Source organism: Eptesicus fuscus, chromosome 9, assembly GCF_027574615.1.
Source record: "Eptesicus fuscus isolate TK198812 chromosome 9, DD_ASM_mEF_20220401, whole genome shotgun sequence".
In the NCBI taxonomy this organism is placed as follows: domain Eukaryota; kingdom Metazoa; phylum Chordata; class Mammalia; order Chiroptera; family Vespertilionidae; genus Eptesicus; species Eptesicus fuscus.
Window position 1 is genome coordinate 5,477,548 of NC_072481.1, and position 18,493 is coordinate 5,496,040.

The 18,493-nt window shown below is 48.8% G+C and overlaps 2 protein-coding genes across 4 annotated transcripts in view; one reads left to right on the forward strand and one right to left on the reverse strand.

The window, feature by feature from the left end:
* Positions 1-1,838: 1,838 nt before the first annotated feature.
* DFFA (DNA fragmentation factor subunit alpha) lies at positions 1,839-10,992 on the reverse strand. Its single transcript, XM_008151763.3, has 6 exons — positions 10,799-10,992; positions 9,143-9,304; positions 7,421-7,563; positions 4,223-4,412; positions 3,861-4,012; positions 1,839-3,114 (listed from the first exon to the last, which is right to left on the reverse strand). The coding sequence occupies exons 1-6, from the start codon at positions 10,932-10,934 to the stop codon at positions 2,902-2,904; spliced, it is 996 nt and encodes a 331-aa protein (XP_008149985.1). The 5' UTR covers positions 10,935-10,992; the 3' UTR covers positions 1,839-2,901.
* A 2,667-nt stretch (positions 10,993-13,659) lies between these two features.
* Positions 13,660-18,493, forward strand: part of PEX14 (peroxisomal biogenesis factor 14) — a 132,225-nt gene continuing 127,391 nt past the window's right edge. For 2 of the 3 annotated variants that reach the window (XM_008151764.3, XM_008151765.3), the window contains exon 1: positions 13,660-13,717. In XM_008151764.3, the coding sequence (XP_008149986.1) occupies positions 13,682-13,717 (36 nt within the window). In that variant the 5' untranslated portion in view covers positions 13,660-13,681. The remainder of the gene's footprint in view (positions 13,718-18,493) is intronic. The other variant, XM_054720752.1, reaches the window with a different exon arrangement.

Consider the following 18,493-nt stretch of genomic DNA (forward strand, 5'->3'; position numbering starts at 1 on the left):
AAGTAATAAAAGACACAACCAAAATAATGTAAGGCAAAACCCTACAAATGTTGAAAAACCCTGAAGGCAAAAAAAGAAAAAAACAGCTAAATAATCTGGTTAGCAAAGACACATTAATTGTTCTTGTATGAATGCAGTTTTGTGTGTGTGTGTTTTTTGTTCAGACAACTATTTTATTCTTTTCTGGAAAATGAAAAATCCATTAGTTTTTTTCCTTTTGCTTTTACCCAGAAATTAAAGGTTGGTAAGTGGTAATTAGCACAGCTCTTGTCAAAGCCAATTGCCTAATGGGGACCGACACTTGACTGGAGTGAAAGAATGGAATACGCTGATGTAGAGTTCATTAGCCCCAGCTGCTTCCGTTGTCATTCTTGTCCCCTGCCGCCCTGCTCGCCCTGCGTTTCTCTCCTCCCTCCTATTTCTAGAGACATTGCTGTGCTGCTGCGTTTCTCTCTGAGAAGGCCTGGGGCACCGTGGTGCAGGAAGGTAAATGGTGACCAGGGCAGTGCAACGTGTTTGCAGCCGCTCTCACTACACAGGGGCCGGAGTTTGCAGTCTAAGGCCCTTTCCCTAGAGGCCTGTAGATGGGCGCCTCCTAAGGACAGACAAGCGCTGTCTTTGCTTCCCCCCCACCCCGCCCCGCCATCTCTGCGCCGGGGTAATGAAAGGGAGCCGCTCTCGTCCACTGCTAGATACTGTGCATGTCCTCACACATCACTGAACTCTTTCGGTCTTGGGGCCTTATACCAACCTTACATTTTTGGCAACTAAGGTCCCAGAAGGTTAGACTCAACATGGGCTTGTCTCACTCCAAACCCCACAGTACTTTTTCCTTCATCCTGTGCAGCTGAGATGCTTGGTGACTTTGTTTCAAGTACAGAATTCCTACAGCCGGTCAAACAAAGCTCCTCTGTGTACTTGACAAAAATAAGATGTTGATAGAGCTGGTGAGGAGACGGAAACTGCTCACTACGAGGCTGATTTACTTCTCATCCCACCCTCACCATGGCCACAGTTAGACACCTTTTGGCAATGATGTTGCAGACATTTTAGGCCTTTCCCAACTTACTACATTAGGAGAGCAAAGTCAGTGACCTGGATGTGGAATTGAAGAGTGGACCTAAAAGAAAATACAAGTGGAAAGAGCAGGGGAATTAGAACCACAGGACCTGCCTTTGAATCCTGGCCCCCCAACTGTGACATGAGGCCATTCAACCTCTCTGAGCAGAGGCTCATGTATGAAATGAGAGGCACCGAGCCACGCCTTGCTCAGCTCAGCAGTTTTGCGAGGCACCAATGTGGTAGGTGCAGCTAGCATTACTGCCCCATCGGGGGCATTTGGAAATGTGTGGGGAAGCTTTTAGTTATCTTAATACCTGAAAATTGCTACTGGCATTGAGTGGATGGGAGTGGGAGGTGGGATGCGCTTCTTCCAGCAAGTTATAGGACAATTCCACGCAATGGAGAATTGTCCCACATCCATGTGACTTTTGATTGCCATGCTGGGCACTCGTATGAATGAAAACCTGTTCTAAATTATCCTAGCCTGAAACCGAATTCTATATAGAAATACAAAGTATTTCGCCCAGTTTTGATGTTCCCTGGATCTTTCAAGAATGCAACTACCTTGAAAAGTACAGATGTTACTTGTTCAGAAGGTCACTGATAGGGGAAATCCCAATACAAAGGGCAATGCTGCTTCTGGTTTTTGAGTTGACAATCACTACACACCCGTGTCTGGCTGCCTGTCAAGTTCACGGTGAGTCAGTGTCTAAGGACAAGCATCTTACATGTCATTGTGCCGTCGGTATAGTCACGTCCAGACAGAGACCAGGATCCTGAGATACATGCCATTTTATTGGAAATTCTCCTTTTGTTTCTTACGAAATATTACATTTGGGGTATTCTGTCAGTGCTTTTGAAAGTACACATGCAGGCAGGTCATCAGCCCTGGCTTTCACTGAAGGATAATTAAGGAGGCATAACAAAATGTGCTATCGAAAGGCGATGGGGCCGAGAAGTGAGAACCCCGGGTGTGAGGCCTCAGGGAAAGGTTCTCTGTTCTGTGTGTGTGCTGCACCCACGCTGGCCCTGAAACTCACGGTTGTATTTCTTCATTGAATAATTAGCCTAAAACAATAATTAGCCAATGTATCTCCTAACAGCATTCTACTTTCCTCTAAGCATGCTTAAAAAATGAAGTCCCTGATAACCCTTTTCCCTGCAAGGAGAGGTACAAAACCTGAAGAGGAAGTCTGCACCGAAAAAGAAGTATGTAAACCAGAAGTCTCTGCTTTGCACCCAGAGAGCTTCAGTCATGTCGCGTGGAAATCGATTTAATGACCGCTTACCCCCCTGCTGATAAAACATATTAGAAAACCAAGAAGGGTTTCAGATACAGCTCAACAATACTGAATTGGATATTAGAAAATCGCAAGACTCTCCGTGTCCCTAAGGTCTGCAAACTTAATATGTGCCTTTGAACAAACAAAAAAGTTAATTAATTTGAGAAACAAGTTTGTGGCCATAATCAACACTATTGTGCCACTTTCTTTACCATTATTTGTTTAAATTCTGCATTTCTATCTTTAGAACAGGATGGTGAGTCTGAAGTATGACAATTAAAAAAAACAAGTATGACCGTTTCTTTTCACTGTCCTTCGCCATTTAAAACAGGACGTAAGCACAGGTAGAGGAGGCGGGTATATTGGTGCAGCTACATCATTCAAAATGGGCAGGAGGGCAGATGCTGAGATCTGGAACAGTCTTCCAGCCTCTCCCAGGAGATCGTGCGCCAAGGCAGGGGGCAGAGTGGTACACAGGTCGCTGGGAAGGCTGAAGGGATTTACCGGTAACAAAACCGAGGTCACACGGCTCTCTTTGGCGTACGTGCAGCTACAGCTAGGCGGGGTCTTGCCTGGCTCGCTTGGGGTTGTGCGGGTCTCCGGGCAGCGAGTCCCTCCGCGCTGAAAGGCTCCTGAGCGCGTGCAGACTCTGTACCTGCTGGAGGCGCAGGCTCAGCTCCTGCCCACAGGCCTGCTGAACAGTTTCCGTCTTCTTCACGTCCCAGTGCAGAGCAACAGCCAGGGCCTTGGGGTCTTCCTTGGTGACCAACTGCGGCAAGAATAAGAGCCACTGAGAGCCACGACCTCTGCCCCCTCTCCTGCCGCTCCCACGGCTTCTTTAGGGGAGTGCAGCTGGGCGATTCGGGTTGGTCATGTCCCTGCGGAAATGCCAGGTCTCCTCACAGTGAGCTGTGCCGGGCCTTCTCTTCCCACAGCACCAACAGGAAAGGCTCTTTGGAAAGTGTACTTGGAGCAACTACAAAGTCCTCCACTTACAGGAAATGTAGCCACGTTCAAGTCAATCCAGTTTCCTTCCCTTCTAGCTACAAGGCGGAGGTAGTTGGGACAGGGACAAAGGTGAGAGTGAGCAGCAGCCCCCCTGGGACGGGTTCTCTTCGTCAAGCTTCCAGTTCCCTGGTCTTAGGGCCGGCGCAGGGCGGCCCCTCGAGTGTGCCTTGCCCTGGGATCGTGTATGTGCCTCGACTGCCTGCGAACCCTCTGACAGCGCAGAAGCCGTGCCTGCTGTTCCTCCCTCAGGCTTCCTCACCTCATTGCCCACTTTGGCTCAGAAAGTAATGTTTGATGATCTGTGGGAGTGCGTCCATTTTGTGCAAGCCATTCTGATTTGGGTTACATGCGATGTTTGCAAAGGCTCTGGCATATAGTAGGCAAACTGGCAGCTAAGACTCAGGGTCTGCAGAGGTGAAAAACATCCCTCACAAGCCTCTGCAGGGCTATGCTACACCTCCAGGGGGAGCCGCTCTCTGTAGTTCAGGCTCCCAGCTTCTCGCCCACCTCCAAATCCTGGCTGGACAAACTCAGCTCCGGAGCAGGCTTCTCCTTCAGCGCGGTAAGGACCTGGCTCGAAAGGGCAGTTTCGGAGGAGCGCTCTCTGCTCAGACCCGTGTCCACGGCATCCCTCTCGTCACCGAAGCCAGCGTGGGACTCTGAAAGCAGACGTGAGATGGAGATCAGCACTGTGCGTGAACACAGCCCACGAACCCCAGCCAGAGGAATCAGGGCAGGACGGAAACGTCATTTCAAGATGCCAGCACCCGTGGCTTCCCTGCTGGGGGCTACGTTACAATTGGTTCTCTCTCAAGGAAAGGCTGTACGGCACCCAGTTCCCGGTGTAACTCCCCCGCCGGTGATCCTACCTGGCTGCCTGGACAGGATGCTGCCCTCCTTCTCCAAAGCCTGGAGGTAGAGCTCCAGGAGCTGCTTGGACTGGCGGGCTTCCTCCCTCTGGTCCAGCACCTGCTGGAGGGTGTTCTGGAGCCCCTGGACTGTGACACAGCTTTGGCCCAGTTCCTGAGCCAGGTCTGAACAGGGAACATCGATGAGCACCTAACAAACAAATACAGACTTTAAGAAACATACAAGTATTTCCTTTCTTTTTTAAAGGATAGTTTATTGCATTTTTAGAGAGAGAGGAAGGGAAGGGAGAGGGAGAGAGAAACATTGATGTGAGAATGCAACATCGACCAGCTGCCTCCTGCACGCCCTCCCCCAGCTTCTCGGGGATCCAGCCTGCCACCGAGGCATGTACCCTGATTGGGAATCGAACTGGCAAGCCTTTGGTGCACAAGACAATGCCAACTGAATCACACCAGACGGGGCTACAAGTACTTCCTAAGCATGCTCTTATCTCTCTCAAAGTCATCAGTTTCACAGACTCACTTAATCTGTTTTCCAAAGTTACTTAATGGCTGCTTAGGAGTTAAGAGAGAAGCATGCAATGATTTCAGTTTTCCTCTGGTGAAAAAACTCAGAAAATGACGCCCTAATGCCTCATTAAAAACTAAATAAAATCCTGATATTAAAAAACCCAATTGTACAGAATATAAAGGAGGTATATGATTATTTATATAATGAATCGATCTCGGGTTGTTTTAAGCAAAACTTTTTCTAATCATTTAAACCTTAAACATGTTTATGGCTTTAAAAGACTATTTTAGCCCTAGCTGGTTTGGCTCAGTGGATAGAGCGTCGGCCTGTGGACTGCAAGGTCCCAGGTTCGATTCTGGTCAAGGGCACATGCCCGGGTTGTGGGCTGGACCCCCAGTAGGGGGCGTGCAGGAGGCAGCCGATCAGTGGTTCTTTTTCATCATTGATGTTTCCATCTCTCCCTCTCCCTTCCTCTCTGAAATCAATAAAAATATTAAAAAACAACAACAACAAGCAAACGCAAGCTTGCTCCTGCCTTCCACCTGCCTGGCACTCTCTGGCCCCAGCTCTCCCAGGCTGGCTCCACCCTGTCCTTCAGCTCTCAGTTTATTCGCCAGCTCCTGGAAACCTGCCCGTGTTCACCAACTACGCTTCTATATTCGTGCGTGCAAGTGTGCAAAATGTCGCTGGTGTGTTTTTTTGCAGCATTGTCTGATGACAACCGAAACGTCCAACAGTGGGGGAGACTCGTTAAACAAATCACGGTACACGCATGACACGCAATACTATGCGGTGGTAAAAAAGAACCAGGGTGCCTTTTATATGCTGATCTGGATACTCTCCAAATACTTCTTTAAAAACAGAGTAGGTATGCTTCTGTTTGTGTAACATAGGGGAGGAGGAGAAAATACATATATTTGTTGTAGGGAGCGGCTCTAGGGTCAAGCCTCGGATAGAGCCGCTCCCTACAATTTGTATATAAAATACCTCTGGAATAGGAGGAAACTGACAGGTTGGCTGTCTCCAGGAAGGGAAGCCTGGGTAGCGAAGAGGCAGGAGTCACACTTTCCTGTGTACACCCCCCACCCCCCAGCAGTTTTATTGCGATATCATTTCACACCATACAATTCACCCTCTGAATGTACAATTCAGTGGGTTTTGGTTTAGTCACAGGATTCTGAAATCATCAGCACAATCATTTTAGAACGTTTTCATTCCTCCCAAAAGAAACCCCATACCTATTAGGGGTCACTCCCTATTTCTCCTCAAAGCTCCCCACCAACCCCAGCCCTAGGCAACCACGAACCTACTTTCTATCGCTACAGGTTTGTGTATTCTGACCCTTTCTTTATAATTGCTATCATAAAATATGTGGCCTTTCATGGCTGGCTTCGTTTCCTTAGCATAGTTTCCAGGATTTATCTACGATGTAGTGTGTATTGACGACTCACTCCTTTTTATGGCTGAATAATACTCCATCAGGTGGGTATGTCACGTTATTACTTATTCATCAGCTGGTGGACACGGGCTCTTGTCCCTTTTTAGCTACCTGGATATCCTTCTATACCTCTTGGGTTTTTAAACATGTGAATGTATTATTTATTCAAAATAAGTATATACGTTTACAAATTAACCAAAGGTCACCTCCTGGAAGGGAGCCTTCCTTGACCTCCCAATCTAGAGTAACCCCCTCATTCTTGACACATCGCTCTGTACCATTCATTTCTTCTTTTGTCTGCCTCCCTTGCCCAGAATTCAAGTTCCATTAGAACAGCGACTATGGCTGCCTTGCTCACTACTGGACCCCAATATACAGAAGGCATGCCAGACACAGGGCAGGGGCTCAATAAACAGTTTTCTGAATTAACACGTACTATTTTTACCTCAACTTTCCTGGAGGTAATGCCGGCCGAGAAGCTAAGTTACTGGCTCAAAGTCATAGTGATGGAGCTGGGATTTTAATCGGGCTTCTGCACCTCCACATTCTCTAGCAGAACATCCTAGACCGCCATAGTGGGCCTAATAGGTCTAGGTGGGGCCTGAGCATCGGTATTTTTAAGAAGTTCCACAGACGATTCTGATGCAAGGTGAGGGTTGAAAGATTCCTATTCCAGGTGAGCAAATTAGAAAATGAAGAATCTTGGTTGTCATTTAAGAAATATTTAAAAAATAATAAATAAGCCCAGCCCTAGCTGGTTTGGCTCAGTGGCTAGAGCGTCGGCCTGCAGGCCTGCAGACTGAAAGGTCCCGGGTTTGATTCTGGTCAAGGGCACATGCCTGAGTTGCGGGCGTTGATCTCCAATACAGGGCGTGCAGGAGGCAGCTGATCAATAATTCTCTCTCATCATCGATGTTTCTATCTCTCTCTCCCTCTCCCTTCCTCTCTGAAATCAATAAAAATGTATTTAAATAAATAAATAAGCCCAGCTGGTGTGGCTCAGTGACTGAGCATCGACCCATGAACCAAGAGGTCACCAGTTCAATTCCCGGTCAGGGCACATGCCTGGGATGCAGGCTCAATCCCCAGTAGGGGGGCGTGCAGGAGGCAGCCGATCAATGATGTTTCTCTAATGGATGCTTATTAATAAATAATAATAAAAGTATTACGGCAAGACCCGTGGAAACTAAGAAACAGCTGTGGGCGGCAGAGGCCAGACGCGTGGCAGTGGGCTGTGGAGGGGGCTTACTTGGAGGTCCTCCTCTGACAGGAGGACGATGCTGGACAGGTCTTCTTTCAGCCGCCTGGCCACATTCTTCCACTTCAGCTCTGCCCCGCTGTCGGTCTCATCTACGTCCACGGACTCCTGGGAAAGCCAAGCGGTACCTCCGTCTGATGTGGGGGGAAAAGGCCAGTCACAGTCAGATGAACTGAGAGTGTTGTTTCACCTCCCCCACAACACACCCAGCCCTCCAGCATGTCTGCACATCCTTCTGACCGACCATCTGTAATAATAAAAGTATAATATGCTAATTAGACCTGAAGACCTTCCGGATGAAGCCCAGGCTGTGAGGGCCGAGGCAAAGGTAGCAGTGGCGGTGGTGGGGTGGGGGCGTGTGGCATGGGGGGTGGGAGGGGCCCAAGCCCCTTGCACGAATTTCGTGCACTGGGCCTCTAGTTTAGAATAATTTCAATGGAGAAGAAAGCACCTTTTCTCAAGGTTATGGGAAAGCCAATCTCCAACTAATTTTCCCTCTTCTTCCATATTTAAAAAACTTTTTAAAAATTGATTTCAGAGAGGAAGGGAGAGGGTGAGAGAGAAACATCAATGATGAAAGAAAATCATTGATTGACTGCCTCCTGCATGCCCCCTACTGAGGATCGAGCCTGAAACCCAGGCAAGAGCTCTGACTGGGAATTGAACTGATGACCTCTTGGTCATGGGTCGATGCTCAACCACAGAGCCACACCGGCCAGGCTTCACTTTATTTCTGCATGTAACTGCTCTTTATTCTTTTATGGAAAGAAGCTACTTATACCCCAAGTGTGCTCACGCATACCCAGGATCCTACCACACTTCCCTTTAGGTTAGTTTTGTGTCTCTGAGTATACAAGACATTCATTCTCACTATGCTTGGGGACTGGTCTTGCCCTTGATTGGAGGAGCTGCGGCTACTGCTGTCCCTGGGGGACAAAGTTGGCTGGTAGAGCCATGGCTGAAGGTTAGCTCCTCAATTTAGTTGCATGAGGACTTTCCTTAAGGCACTTCTTTAGCTCTTTGATCCTTGCTCATCAATGTTAGTTCCCTTTGCATCTCCAGTGATGACGGAGACAGGTAACGTTTATTGAGGCCTTACTGTGTGACAGGTAAGATCTAACAGCTTTCTGTCAGAGGTTCTCAGCTGGTAGTGATTTTGCTCCCCAGGAGACATTTGACAATGCCTGGAGGCATTTTTGATGGTCATAACTGGGGTGAGGAGGTGCAACTGGCATAGAGAGGGCAAAGACCAGGGATGCTGCTAAACTTTCTACAATGCACAGGACAGCCCCACAACAAAGAATTCTCCAGCCCCAAATGTCAGTAGTAGCATTGAGAAACCCTGGTTTAACATGTACTGTGTCCTATTCTCCTTACAACGATCCTAGGAGACAGGTACCATAATTATCATCTCAATTAGGTGCTGAGAAGTTAGGTAATTTGGCCAAGGTCACACGGCTAGCAAATGGCAGAGCCTGGATTCAGATGGGGCAGCCTGACTCTTCCTGTGGCACTGACCGCTCTGCCACGCTGCATTTCAGTTGCTGTTGGTCTGTGAGTCACTTGAGAATTGGGCCCATCTTTACCCCCAGACTCAGCACCATATCTGGCATTCCTAGACCGTCAAACAGTAACCAGGAGCCTGAGCAGGAACATGAATCATGATGGGTACTGTATTGCATAGATCATTTGCACATGGCCAGCATTTCTCACCTGAGTTGCTGTACGCCCACTTCTCATTACCGGCCAATGCCACAAACTTAGTATTAGAAGGTAAACACAGGAAGTAATCGTCATCATCCACTATGGTGCCATCCTCTGCCAGGACCAAGGTGATTGGTGCCAGGGACTTATCAATGGCCAGGATGTCATAGGCTGAGAGAAAGAAAACATTTGGCGATTGACAAGTATCCATAAGGAAACGACATGTATCCTTTCGCTCTCAATTTGTATGCCCCTGGGGCCCAGCAGAATCCCTGGTAGGTAATGATAACCACAATAACTACCACAACTTTAGTAGCACAGATATAACACTTTCGTGTGCCTGGTACTGGTCTAAGTGCTTGGCATCTCATAGCAATCCTAGAAGGTAGATACTATTGTTTACACCCGCAGAATCTGGCTCAATTCCTTGTAAACAAGCAGTCTTTCATTCATTTACTCAGTGATCATCTTAAATTCTTCTGTGTCAAATGTTAAAAAAAAAAAAGTTATTCTTTTTGTTCTCTGTAGTATCTTTCTTTGCAGCCTTTATAACCTATAGAAGAGGATAAAGAAGCAGAAACTTGTATCAGTGGCCTAAGATGCTAATGAGACTAGAGTAAGCAGAGAAGTAGCCAAGACTACAAATATCCTCAGGACTTCTGTCAACTCATCACAACTCATCTACCTCCCAAATGGAGGGGACGCTCCAGAGAACACAGCACTTACTGGGCCTCTGGGCCACCTGCCACCAGGCAGTGAAAGGGCACTAAACTTTACCCTACGGCCAAAAATAGATAAATACATGTGAAGACATACGGCAAAAGCCATGTCACGAAAGCATGTATAGTACTGTGGCTGCTCCTGGGGCTCGGAAAGACTTCTGCCTGCCTCCTCTGGGGCTTGATGACCATGGGAGGGAGCGCTGAACCCCGGCACACACTGGGACTACATGCCTGGGGACCACCCAGACGTTCAGCTGCTAGAATTTCTTTACACTATTTATTTCTACGGGCTAATAACGCTTGTAAATTATTTGCATGTATCCCCTGAGAGTCCTGACAATCCCGGGAAGCAGGGCTGGGAATATTACATCCACTGCCAATGAGAAAACTGAGGGTAGAGAGATGGTGCGTTAGTGCAAGATCAAGTAGCTAGTAACACCATGGGGCCGGGCTCAGGACTTCTGTCAACTCATCACAACCTGCGGTTTTTGTCTGGGCCTCCAGAATCCTCGTAGCAAGCAGCTCCCTCTGTATGGCACAGGTACCTGCCAGAGCCGAGGGCGGAACCCCGCCCCACCCCGCCCTGGGCTCACCTTAGAGAGCCCAGTGATAAGAAGGCACTAGGCTGGGATTGGTCCAAAATCTAAATGATTTTAGGCAAGGTACCTAAATCGAGTCTGTTTTAATTTGCACAATGCTTCCCGTCCACCTTCCCACCACGATGAGATTCGCACGAGCTAAGTTAAAGCGCTTGTAAACGCTTCGAAACTTGTAAAATCGCTATCCCCACGGGAGTCATTCCTGTCCCAAGGCTCCAAGCACTTCAAGAATCCCAAGTCGCCTCTCTTCACCCCGCCTTGGCCCCGCCGACATCCTCACCGACCCCGGGTCCCCTCCGCCCCGGCCCCCCAAGGCCTCGCCTCGGTGCCCGGTCCGTGCCTACCTTTGGTCCTCAGATCCTCGAGACAGGAGGCCGCCACGCCGTACTGTTCGCGGCTGTGGTTGCGGCGCAGCAGACACGGCTTTAGAGCCTGATTATCGCCGGGTTCCGGACCACCGGCGCCCCAAGACGCCTCCATCCTCCACCGGAGCGGGACCTGACGGACTCCGGGAAGTCGCTGAGGCTAGTTGCGGGTGTCTTCGACCTACTCCCCTGGCATGCCGGGAGATGTAGTCCTCTCTGTAGCAAATCGCGCACGGGACCAAAGGGACGCCGGGAGATGTAGTTCTAATGGATGCTAATCGCGTGCGGCCCCCGGGCCATGCCGGGAGCTGTAGTAAGTATCTGGGTGCAAAGCCGACTTGGCTACGTCGCCCAATTCGACCTAGGAAGAGTGTTTTCCTGCCTTATAGTATTTAGTAGCAATCGCGCGTTCAAAATGAGGTCAATAGGGGTTTATTTTTGCATTATGGACGATACGCACGCATACTCCCTTGAATTGTTAGAGCACGCCTATTTGCATGTATACATGTATAATATGAACACTTTGAGTCTGTCATTGCCCTGTGTTAATTTGTTCTCCCTTTCTAACCCGAAAAGTTCTGTAAGATGCCCCATCTTTCAGGCTGTTCTGAAGGAAGTCAATTTTAAAAATTGATGAGGCAAAAAAAAAAAAAAATCAATGAGGCTGTTTCTGAAAGTCTTGCTGAAAAACATAACAGAGAAACATGAGATAATCACACATTTCCGTTCAACTCCCTGCTTCAGCCGTGCAACTTGGGTTGGACTCATAACAAAAAGTAAATAGGTACATATTACGGTCTAAATGAAATCAGAGAGGAAAGTGGAAATGCCAGCCACATCACTGACATTGTCCAGATGCTGCTTGACAATATATTTGTCCTTGTTCTAATACTGCTATTTACGGAAGAGTCTGTGTGTTTTCCCCATGAAAACACAATCTTTAAGATTTAAATAATAATAATTTATCAAAAACGGTTCCTTGCTTAAAAGGGGTCCTTTTAGCCCTGGCCGGTGTTTCTCAGTGGTTAGAACGTTGGCCTGTGCACCGAAGGGTCACGGGTTCCATTCCAGACCAGGGCTTGTACCTGGGTTGCAGATTCAATCTCTGGCACCAGTGGAGGGTAGGGGGTGGGCGTGCTGGAGGTTACCAATGATGTGTCTCTCTCACAGTGATGTTTTTCTCCCCCTCCTCCTCTCGTTCCCCCTGTCAGGAACCAAGAGTCGGTCAAAGGATTAACTCTGACCTTCAGTAAGTTACTGTAACTAGGCCCACTTCCTCTTGCCTGAGGACAAAGCATTTCTTCTGTAGCCGCCCTTCAACTGCCACACCCTTTATCTATAGTTACGACTTTAGCCGATTATCTAGGTCAGCCCCCACCCCTCCTAGGCATCCACCCTTATAGAAATCACATATAAGGAACGCTGTAAAAATAAAGTTTTGAGGCTTGATCAGAATCCCTTTTGTCTTGCCTCCATTCTTTGCGTCCCTTGTCTGTTTCTCATTCTCTTAGGTGCGCCGCCTCGGTACCCCCGTTAGAAGACCCCGGTTTAGCCCTGGCCGGTGTTTCTCAGTGGTTAGAACGTTGGCCTGTGCACCGAAGGGTCACGGGTTCCATTCCAGACCAGGGCTTGTACCTGGGTTGCAGATTCAATCTCTGGCACCAGTGGAGGGTAGGGGGTGGGCGTGCTGGAGGTTACCAATGATGTGTCTCTCTCACAGTGATGTTTTTCTCCCCCTCCTCCTCTCGTTCCCCCCTCTCCCTCCCTTCCACTCTCTAGAAAAGATCAATAGAAAAAAGTGAGGATTAACAACTAAAACAACAACAAAGGGGTCCTTTTATGTAAACAAGAAGTACTTATCAGCCCACATTTATTCAGGGTCAGTCTCATATTTTGTTTATGAAAGGAAAATGAGATATTATCTAATAAGGTTAGCTATTTAAAAGTGTTTGCTAGAAGGAACTGTTGATTGAGACAACACTTTAAAAAGATCCTCACCCAAGTATGTTTTCATTGATTTTTTTAGAGAGAGGAAGAGAGAAGAGAAAGCAGAGAGAGAGAGAGAGAGAGGCTCATATCTATCGGTTGCTTCCCATAGGCGCCTGGACCAGGGATCAAACCTGAAACCCAGGTATGTGCCCTGACCAAATGGAAACCTCAGCCTTTTAGTGTACGGGATGACGATGCATTTGAGTATGTCACAACCCATAAAACACAGCTACATAAACTGATAATTCCAATGTCTGCAACCATTTCGTGTGAATTTTACATTTACACTCTCCTCTCCAAGAAGCCTCCTGTTGTGTTCTCCTAATAGATCTGCACAGTGTCATCAGACTCCCATCTCCAAAATGCTGTAATGTGTGTGGTGTGTGTGTGTGTGTGTGTGTGGCCTGTACTTGGGAGCAGGGGTTGAGTCTTGGATCCTTTTATTTCCAGTGCCTACCACAGTGCCTGGCAAAAGTAGGCACTCAACAAATGGTACTGAACTGACTCATTAATTTCCAAGTTTCTTCACATTCATTCATTTATTCATTTATTAAATACTTAGCGAGTCCCTACATGAGCCCAATTCGCTTGTGGGGATGGGCAGAGATTTAATTCAATAAGAATAATACATGAATATATACATATGAATATGTATATATGAATGCAAAAAGGACAGACCTCGGATCTTTCTGGAAAGCAGAGACCTGATGAAAATTGCGCGAGGTGATTCGAGGTGCGAGTTCCCCCCTCCACCCCGGGTGGCCACCATCGATAAGCCCGGTTCGGCTACTTTAGTCTGGGCGGGAGCGCGAGAGCGAGGGCGCCTGGGAGAAGCCTCGCCCCGCGGCGATCGATTAGTCAGGCCTCAGGAAGATGGCGTCCTCGGAGCAGGCAGAGCAGCCGAGCCAGGTGAGGGGAGTGGGACTGCCCGGCCGTGGTGGCGGGGGCCCCCGCTGGAGGGGGCGCTCGGTGTGCGGCTGGGAGTCGGGTGGGGACCCTGCGCTTCGGAAACCGGGGGCCAGACCTCGCTTGCCCCCTCCCGCCCCGCCCCTCCCCGGGTCCTCGCCGCCCGGCCCCTCCCCCGTGACCCCTCTTTGACCACCTTCCCGAGCCCGGGCTCGGGGCGCCCTCAGGTGCCACTCCCCGCCTGCCGGCCCCTGGGGTCTCATTGCGCTTGGCCGGGCCGGTGGCGGGACCCCTGAGAAGCCCCCAGCCTGGAGCCGCGAGGGCTCCCGCTGGAGGAGGGAGAGGCTCGGGGTTCTGGCTGTTCCTCGGGGGAGCGGCCTGACTCCCCCAGGGCTCGCACCCCCCGCCGCCTCGGCCTCCGTGGCGGCCCCGCTGCCGGCCGCTTCGTCGTTAGTCACCTTTGCGCTCCCCTCGCCACGCTGGAGGGTCGGACCCTCTCGGTGCGTTGGTGGGAAGGAGGCTGACTCCATGTAAACAACAGACGCCACCACGCTTCCTGCGGAGGACCCGACCTCGCTCCCCAGAGTTTGGTTTCTCGACCCAGAGCTCCGGTCTAGGTGTTCGGCCACCGGTTCAGGCACACCTCATCCAGGGAGGGGACCCCGAGGACCCGTGCTCACGCCGGAGTCGCTGTCGGGAAGCCGTGGGTGGTGCGGCCTCCGCGGGGGTTGGTGGTCCGTGGCGGGGTGGCTGGGACGGGGGTCAGCGGCGCCTTCCCTGGACTGAGAGTGTGCTGGCGTGCCGAGGACAAATGACGTCTATCATCTCGTTTGATGCTCGTGAGAACCCCTATGAAGTACAGGCCGTTAACCACCATTTTGCAGAAGTGGAGCCCAAGGGTCTGTAACGTGACCGGTGTCGGCTGCCTGATGGAGCCTGGACTTAGAGCCAGGCGCGTGTGAATGTAGTTGGAATCAGAGGAAGAAGAAAATGGTTTCAGCCCGGACCTCCTCTCTCCTCTCTCCCCTCCAAACACCTGTGGACTTCCCGGCAGCCTGCTGGCCTTTCGCTTCCTTCCTAGGCAGAACGACACCCCTCAGTGTGTCTTACTGTTTTATTCTTCGCGATAAGTTTATTATAGGAGTTGCACTTAGAGGAGTTGAGGGCTCCCCAGACCAGCTTCCGTTAGAGGAGTGAGTGGTCAGAAAGATGTCTGGATGGTACAACATGGGAAGTAATTAAGGCTGGTTCTGGCCTTCTCACTGTCAGAAAATTCTGGAGGGTGAGGCGTGTCCTGAGAGAAGGGCCCTCCTTTCTTGCCTTACCCCATCTAGCTCGCTGAGCTGCCGAGGCTCCTCGGAATCTGGGCTTCTCGGAACTGTGAAATGTTAGGGATGCCCACAGGCTGGGATGAAAGGGGACCTTCAGTCCCTGAGCATCTACCTCCTAGTGCCGTGAACATGACTGAAAATCTTGCCACGTGGAGCCATTGTAGGACCCGCAGGTTTCTTTGGTTCTGGAAATGGCCCCCTCTGTCCATGTGGAAAGAAAGGCTCTAAGGCCCTTTAAGGGGACGTGGCCAGGCTTGTTTGGTTTTCAACTCTGCTTCTCCTTTGCCCTCTTTTCCCCAGTTGGTAGGGATGGGATTGCATCAGAATATGCTGGCAGCCTGGAGAGCAACGTGAACTCTTCATGCCAAATTCTCTCACCAACAATAAGCTGCAAAATCACACTTTTTAAGCGAACGGACTCTTTTTTACCATTTATTGATTCTTAGAGAGAGAGGAAGGGAGAAGAGAGAAACATCGATCAGTTGCCTCTTTTTTGACCCGAGGGCCAAGCCTTCAATCTTGGCAAGTGCCCTGATAGGAACCAAACCAGCAAGCCTTTGGTGCACGCGACAACGCCCACTGAGTGACCAGGCTGCAGGCGCCATTTCATTTTTAAGTCCTGATCAACCTGTTTTCTTTTTCTCTAGTCAAAGCAGAGTGGAATTGAAAGAACTGTGTGGAGAATTCCCCCAGACTGGGTTTGTATGTGGGAAGAGCTGCATTACTCCTGTGGGGCGGAGCCAGTGTTCTGTCTCTCATAGAAAATGGGTTTCTTGTCTTTGTGGAATCAGTATCTCATTTAGAAAGATGAGGAGTGAGTGACCGACTATTTCTTCCTTAACAGGCAATGTAGAGCAGCGGTTAAAAGTATGAGCTCTGAAGCCATCCCCACTGGCTTAGAATCCTAGCCCCACTATTACCAGCTGGGTGATCTCAGATAAATTACTTAATTTTTCTGGCCTTAGATCCTCCATCTGTAAAATGGGAATGAAACTAGTGCCTATCGCATGGGTTGTCCTTGAGGATTAAGTAAGTTAACTTACTTTAGAACAGTGCCTGACCTAGTGTCTTATCTATTACTAGCTTTCCCATTGCAGGAAAATTCCTGCAATGGGATTTCCTGCTGCACTCTACCCCGCCTCCGTTCCTCCCTTGCCGCCCGCCTCGCCTTCTCCTCCAGCCCGCCCGCGTTTCCCTTTGCTCCGCCATTGTCGCCTGCCTCCGCCCCGCCCCGCCCTTGCCGCCCGCCTCACCTTCTCCTCCGGCCCGCCTGCTTTTCCCTTCGCCCCCGGCCCCGCCTCCACTCCGCCTTTATCAATCGCCTCACCTTCTCCTCCAGCCCGCCTTCGTTTCCCTTCGCCCACGGCCCTGACTTCGCTCCTCCCTTCTCCTCCCCCTGCCCCCCTGGCTTGCTTGCTTCTTCGAAGCTTTACTCCCCTTTGCAGCTCTTGGTTTCTTTCGACACTGTCTTGATATGCAAATCAGCCGCCATCTTTGTTGGGGCAATTTGCACACTCATCCTGATTGGCTGGTGGGCGTGGCTTGGCTGGTGGGCGTGGCTTAGGTGTAGCGAAGGTGCGGTCAATTTGCATATTTGTCTATTATTAGATTAGATTATTCCATTCAATAAACTGCATTTTAATTTACAAGTGATCTAAAGCTTTTCTCAAGCCCTATTATCATGTCTTTTAGGGTATGATTTTTCATGTTGTCCACTAAAGTTCTTTTATTTATTCTGAAGTAATTTCCTTGAAATTTAAAGCTACACCCCAAATGCTGGTGTTTATCTTAGCTGTTCTTTGTGACAATCTTTTAGATTTCAGTGGCATCCTTGCTTTCTCATAATGGCAGTCATTTTAGCCTGTCTCCAAGATAATCTGTTGGAATTGCATGTATTGCTTCATTTCCTTGTTCTGTTTTCCCCATGTTACGGTCTGATCTCTGATCAAAGTCCCGTCTAGTCTGTGCATGTCACATGTCATGGCCCACAGAAAGAGGAAATGTTATCCCTATTTCCATACTTTCCCACCAGCTTTTCTGTCTTCTGTGGAGAGAGAGGCTAGTTCAATCTGATTGTCTGATGGTTATTGAAGATTGAGTATTATTATGGGGCATAAATTTTGAATTTTTGAGACTCACTGGACATAGTAAATTTTGGGTTGAGAAAACACAGAAGCAAGGAAAGGAGATGAGCCCAGGGAAGACATTATGGAGTGGAATAGCAGGGCCTGTGTCTGACACACCAGTTTGAACCCTAGCACTGTCTAACTATCCGTTTTCTCCTCTGTGAAATGAGAGTAATAGCAGTTACCCTGGAGTCACAGATGTAAAGAGCATGTCGTGCCCTGGCCGGGTGGCTCAGTTGGTTAGAGCAGCAGTCGCCAACTGGTGGTCCGTGAGTCTGAAAGGTTGGCAACCGCTGGTTGGAGCATCATCCGGATACGCTAAGGTTAACGGTTTTCATCTCTTGGCCAGGCTACATACAAGATTCAACCAATGGCCCTAGCAGGTTTGGCTCAATGGAGAGAGTATTGGCCTGCGGACCAAAGGGTCCCGGGTTCGATTCCGGTCAAGGGCATGTGCCTTGGTTGCAGGAGGCAACCAGTTGATGTGTTTCTCTCACATCGATGTTTCTGTCTTTCCCTCTCTCTTCCATTCTTCTAAAAATCAATGGAAAAATATCCTTGGGTGAGGATTAATAAAAAAAAAAAATCAACCAATGAATGCATTTATAACTGGAACAACAAATCAATGTTTCCCTCCTTTTCCCTTCCTCTCACTCACTAAAGTCAATAAATAATAAAAATAAAAAAGCATGTTGTGTATACTAAGTGCCCAGTGAGAGTTTTCTTCTCCAAGTCTCTACATGCAGGTTTAGAAGGCTAAGAACTTTTGAACGATAGCAGTGCAAACAAGAGCTTTTCTCCTCAACTTTTTTTAAAAATTGACTTTTGAGAGGAAGAGAGAGGGAGCGTGAGATAGAAGCATCAGTGATGAGAGAGAATCATTGATTGGCTGCCTCCTGCATGCCCCACACTGGAGATCGAGCCTGCAACCGGACATGTGCCCTGACCAGGAATCGAACTGGTATGAGGGCTCCTTATATATCTTTTTAAAAAGATTTGATAGTAACAGGCATCACAATATTCATCCTGTAATACTTTACCTTGTCTTTCATAAGAGTACGGTTACACAGCTACAATATCATCACATAAAAAATTTAGTATTGACAAAATAATAATACAGTCGAAATTCAAATTTTCCCAGTTAAAAATATCAGGATCCAATCAAGAAACAGATTGTATTGATTTATCTCTTTAGTCTGCTTTAATGTAGAATGATTCCCTAACCTTTAACATTAAAAAAAAAACTTTTACTGAACTTTAACATATATCCAGAAAACACAAATTATGTGTCCAGCTTGGTGAATTGTAAGCAGTACCCAGAT

Excerpts from the sequence above, each read along its gene's own strand:
- DFFA (XM_008151763.3), bottom strand. The coding sequence starts at position 10,934 with ATGGAGGCGTCTTGGGGCGCCGGTGGTCCGGAACCCGGCGATAATCAG. Across the intron at positions 9,305-10,798 it reads CGAGGATCTGAGGACCAAAG|CCTATGACATCCTGGCCATT; the intron begins GTAGGCACGGAC and ends TCTTTCTCTCAG. Across the intron at positions 4,013-4,222 it reads CATCCTGTCCAGGCAGCCAG|AGTCCCACGCTGGCTTCGGT; the intron begins GTAGGATCACCG and ends GTCTGCTTTCAG.